General features: G+C 35.7%; 1 protein-coding gene across 1 annotated transcript; it reads right to left on the bottom strand.

Annotated features, from left to right (window-relative positions):
- Positions 1–3,274: 3,274 nt before the first annotated feature.
- LOC130894549 (cuticle protein 79-like) lies at positions 3,275–4,190 on the bottom strand. Its single transcript, XM_057801427.1, has 3 exons — positions 4,119–4,190; positions 3,643–3,963; positions 3,275–3,559 (listed from the first exon to the last, which is right to left on the bottom strand). The coding sequence occupies exons 1-3, from the start codon at positions 4,188–4,190 to the stop codon at positions 3,275–3,277; spliced, it is 678 nt and encodes a 225-aa protein (XP_057657410.1).
- Between the last annotated feature and the right edge of the window lie 1,119 nt (positions 4,191–5,309).

The following is a 5,309-nucleotide window of genomic DNA, read 5'->3' as shown; positions in this document are numbered from 1 at the left end:
TTTTAGTACAAATATGAGAATAATAAACAAGATTATAATCTAGAAACGGAGTTGAAGCGAATAGAAAAATTCATGTTGCATAAACACTGTGGTCACTTCGTGCAATTGAACAGTAGCTTTTTATTTCAATATGGTAAAATAAATTGTATAAAAACACCAATCGATATCTTAATATATAATAACTAACAAGATAATAAATAATACTACATTGAAAAAATTCAATAGAAATCGTACAATAATATAAAATAGAGAAAAATAAAATAAATTATTTTATGGAAGCTTGGCTATGGCTATGGTCTAATATACTCCTAAATTATTCAATTAAGAAATAACTTCCGGTTTATAACGTGTTTATTTTAAGCACATACCTGTTATTATAGATGATTATCAGAATCTCCAAAGATTGAATTCGAAGGAATTAAATTAGATTCGCAATTGTCTTCGGGGCAATCTCACTTACAAACAAGCAATTTAAGAGAAAGTGGAAATACTAGAAAGCGGATACATATATGTTACAATTAGTTTTATAACGGCCAAACGTCATTTAGAATAAATTAAAAATCATTATGCAAACTGTAGTGAAAACATTTATTTTTATTTCTCACACTTCATATTCGTATGTTGATGAATATGATGTTGATGAGTTTAAATTGAAGAATTTTCATATATCAAAACCCAAATTACCTATGGGACACCTTCTATAGTTCATAAAAATAGAGAAAGTTTCATAACTATACATGAAAACTTTGAATTAAATCATTTTTTATAAAAGATTGGCATATTGATTTATTTCAATGAAGTACATTCAAATCGGTTGTTAACTAGGTTATTATGATACTTAAATCAAATTTGATAATCTAGTACTAGCAGTTTTTGATAGCCTAACCAATTTATATCTAATATTTTTGCACCAAATCGTACAATAAAATCTTTTATTTAAAACTAAAATATTTTAGAAATTCAATACACTTTATTTAAAAACAGAGTATATAATTAGATTTCGAAGGAAACGCGACGATGTAGAGTTAATTCTCCTGATATTGTAGCCATATGAATTCTGGAAAATAAGATTCCAAATAATGACTTGCTGTTTGTCTACGTCCCTTGTTCCTCCTTGTAGCACTGCTCACAATCTGTCAACTGTTTGTATATGACCTCTCCATATTTCTCATCTATTCATTTGGTAATTTGTCAAAATAAATTATGATTCAATGTTCTTAATAAGTTTATTAAGGGTAGAGCCAGATCAATTAGGAAAAATGATACCAAACGAACCATTTGTTTCTTCCAACACATCAAAATCCACTGTGCAAATAATACACTCCTCAATTATATTCACGTTTAGTCAAAAAACTTTCTATAATGAAACTGGTCTCGTATGAGCACAAATAAGCTCAACAGAACATATAACTATTTATTAGAAAGACAAAAATGTAAGAATTATATATACTGTTGATGAATTAGCTGTCATTCCATGAACTAGAGCACGATGAAAAATGTTGATTCTTCATGTAAAACCTAACGATTGCAAAGTGTAGTGATTCAACAGTCCCATAATGCCTTTAGATCCGATTGTTGTGGCAAGAATTCTTACGCTGTTACAAGATAATCGGGGGCAACGTGAAACTGCAAGGTGCTAGACTTTGTGGTGTGCTAAGGGTTTACCAGCGCTTTCTGGAGACTGGCCTGATCACTAGAAAACCAGGGTCTGGGCGAAAAGAGTTACCACTCAATGAGATGACCGTTTTTTGGTGTCCACTATTTTGCGGAATAGCACAGCTACTGCGGTTTCACTGCGAAATCACTTGGAAAAAGTGAGAAATGTCAACCTTAGTGAATGGACCGTTCGAAGTAGACTTCATGTTGCTGGACTGTCATACAGAAGAATGGCTACAGGTTCCCCATTGCAACGCCAGCATCGGACTGCAAGATTGACATTTGCCAGAGATCACGTTCGTTGGAATGATGATGACTGGAACTGGGTATTGTTCTCAGATGAGTCGCGTTTTACCTCACTGGGTCAGATGAACGTCCCCGAGTGTGGAGAAAACCTGTGGAAAGATTTGCTGAAGTTTGCATTGACGAGCGTCATCCATTTGGCGGTGGGTCAGTTATGGTTTGGACGGGAATCACTGCACAAGCTCGTACAGAGTAGTGGCGTCCTAACATCTCACAAGTACATTACGGAGGTGCTAGAACACCATGTTATGACTTTCATGGTAACTATGGGAGAACGTGGCATTTTTATGCAAGATAATGCGAGACCATATACAACCAGAATTGTCAGGGAGTATCTGGATGAGGTAGAAATTAGGCTGTTTGATTGGCCAGCCAGCAGCCCAGACATGAATCCCATAGAACATGTCTGGGACCAGCACCAAGAACTGCCAAAGAGCTAAGAAAATTCCTGTTGCAGGAATGGGATAACATCGACCAGAATGTGATCCGCAACTTAATTCAAAGTATGCCGCGCCGACTTCAAGCAGTCATCAATGTTCCAAACCTTCCCTAACAACAAAATGTTGAATTTCGCCCAAAATGTTAATTTATTCAAGAAAAAAATGCATTTTTGTTTAGTATAGACTGTATAGAGTATCACATTCAACTTACAAAAGCACATGGAATGATGTACAGTTTGCGAATAGTATCTGAAAACGTAAAATTTCAAAGAACAAGAAAATTTTAAGGTGACCTCAATTTTTTGCAGGCCAGTGTGTTTTACATCAATAGATTTGCAAAGTAAAACAGAATATTCATAAGCTCACCAAACCAATTATCATTTTAATCGGTAATTGGAATGAACGAAATGACGGAAATAACTCAAACACCGCACATTACATAGATAATAAATAATTTTTAAATGTACTATGCTTATGAATCAACAACCAGAGCCGAAATCCCAATTCACTACTAACAAAAACTTGTTTTTTTTCGCTAACTTCATGCCTATTTATGTCGGCAGATCCTTCCAGGACTCTAAACTGAAAATAATCTATGAATTGTGGTTTCATCTGCGTAAACAGTCTATGAAATAGACAGTCTGTGATTTTGATTTTCTATTTCTAGAGTATTCAATTTCTTTCGAAATATCTTTGTGTGTAAAAAAAGCTTAGTTTATTACTAACAATTTTATTATTAAAAATCAACAACAATCAACAATAATATTAACAAGTTTGTGGTACAGTCTATTAACAATAGAAGAAGGAATGAAGTAAAATGACGAGTTGATGAAATGAGGGATGAAATAAATTTGAACCTATTTATAAATTACGACCTAATTCCATCCATGTTTTTCGTCGCCACCACCATGTTTCGTCGTGTGTAAAACATGTTTGTAGACAGGTACGTGTACGGGATAAGGTTGATTAACGTATACAGGATGATGTTTCTCGATTTCGATTTTGTATGGTTTGTCTACGTATACTGGTACTAACTTTTCCACTGTTATAGGCACTTTCTTTTCAATTTCTTGGGGTACCAACTTGTAAATCGGTACTGCAATGGGCTGTGGTACAGCTACGTGGACAGCGTAAGGCTGAGGAACGGGAACTTTCACAACCTATATGGAAAAAGTAATGTTTAGCTGATGTCTGTATGTCTACAATATTCATATAGGTATAGAGTTGGTGATAAAAAACCTACTTGTGGTACTGGAACTCCTACTGGGTGTGGTACTGGTACGCCAACTTTCTTCACCACATGTACTGGTACCGCTTGAGTGTGTTCGATTGTTTTAGTTGGTATATGATCATGTTCCTCAGCAACCGGCTGCCAGCTTTCGTGTCCACCCCCATAACCTCCTAGATCGTTTCCTCCTCCTGTATTATAACCACCACCATAATTTTGTCCGCCTCCAAGGTCATGACCGCCTCCTTGTTCAAGGCCTCCTCCTAAGTCTTGGTGTCCGTTTTCGTAACCGGCACTGGCAAATCCTAAGACTAGACCAAAGAGGATGTTCGAGACCTACAAGTGGATATAAATGAGAAAAGTTTTTTTTAACGCAGCATCAGCATTCTCCATATTATGGACGTGACCTTATACGATTGAAAATAGCTCTTCCGCGTTTTTAATGCAATTATATTCACCCTTTATCATATGTCGGATGTCAGACGAAGTACTGTTTTTTTCTCGGTTATTACTAGCTTTTTAACTAGCTTAGCAGTCAATTTCAATTTAGTATCAACTACCATTTCCTAAATGAGCGTACTTCCAGTCACTGCCATATTCAATATTTTTTTTTTTTTAAAGAATATGACTTTGTCTTATTCTGAGTTTTCGAATACTTTCCTTCAACATTGTAGAAATGTGCAATGCTTTTTATCCTCTCCCATTTGACTTCTGTTTTTCCAACTCACATTTAAATCAAGCAAATGCTGTTTCGTAGGCAGGACTTCCACGGTAATGAATCTATAGTTGTTTTCAGGGCTTCTTCTCATTCATATTAAATCGTCAAAAAGCATGAAACACCACAATTCCTGAACTGGTGTGGTCTTGGCCTGTGCTGGGATGCAAAAAATGTCCTACATGAGCTAGTAAGTTATAGCTGTAGTTCGTTTGGGTACCCGGTCATTCAGCGCAACGATAAGGGTACTAAGATTGAAATTTGCTTAACCCCAGAGCTCATTCTTTGGTTAGCCTCCACGGAGAAAGACACCTATCTCGCAAATTAACTACTTTGGTTATATGTACGGTTGGTGGCTGATCTTTGTGACATGGTCATTTAAACCGCAATTTTCATGCTAAAGGCATCAACGGTGATGTCGCTGTTGCTTAGTGAATAAGGAAATTACAGCTCACGTCATGGATGAGTGCATAGCACTTACACTTTAAAAGTTCAAACACTTTTGGGCAGGCTGCAACTGGTCTAATAACGTTAAAGGTTCAAAACTGCCTGATTAACTTCAGACGGTCTTTGATTGTTTTTACTGGGCGTGTTGGGCCTAACAGGAGTACTATGTGAGGCTCATGAACACCAACTATTACAACTACGAAGTGTGCATTAAATATTCCCATAGGTTTTTAGTTAATTTCAAATTACAATATTTTTTTTGCCGCAATTGCCAACAGTGTTGTAATTTACAGCACATATGTATAGACGTCTTTAATTAAACTTTTGTCCATTAGTTGCTAGCTAAGTCGGGAGGCTCTTCTTGTTCATAATGTTCATATTCAGTCTTTTGCTTGTCCAATATCTCATCTTCAATCTATTCGTATCAATGATAATGCAAAGTTCATAAGGCTTTTGAGGTAACAATCGCTGTGAAATGTCTTGATTTTTAAGTGAATTGGAGATATCTATTTCTAATATT

The sequence above is a fragment of the Diorhabda carinulata genome, chromosome 5 (assembly GCF_026250575.1).
Source record: "Diorhabda carinulata isolate Delta chromosome 5, icDioCari1.1, whole genome shotgun sequence".
Lineage (NCBI taxonomy): Eukaryota > Metazoa > Arthropoda > Insecta > Coleoptera > Chrysomelidae > Diorhabda > Diorhabda carinulata.
The sequence above is the reverse complement of the archived record's forward strand: the minus strand, read 5'-3'. Positions and strand labels throughout refer to the sequence as shown.

Coding starts and splice junctions, on each gene's coding strand:
- LOC130894549 (XM_057801427.1), bottom strand. CDS start 4,190: ATGGTAGTTGATACTAAATTGAAATTGACTGCTAAGCTAGTTAAAAAG. Junction 3,964..4,118: donor TAATAACCGAGAAAAAAACA/GTACTTCGTCTG, acceptor ATCCACTTGTAG/GTCTCGAACATCCTCTTTGG. Junction 3,560..3,642: donor TAGGAGTTCCAGTACCACAA/GTAGGTTTTTTA, acceptor TTTTCCATATAG/GTTGTGAAAGTTCCCGTTCC.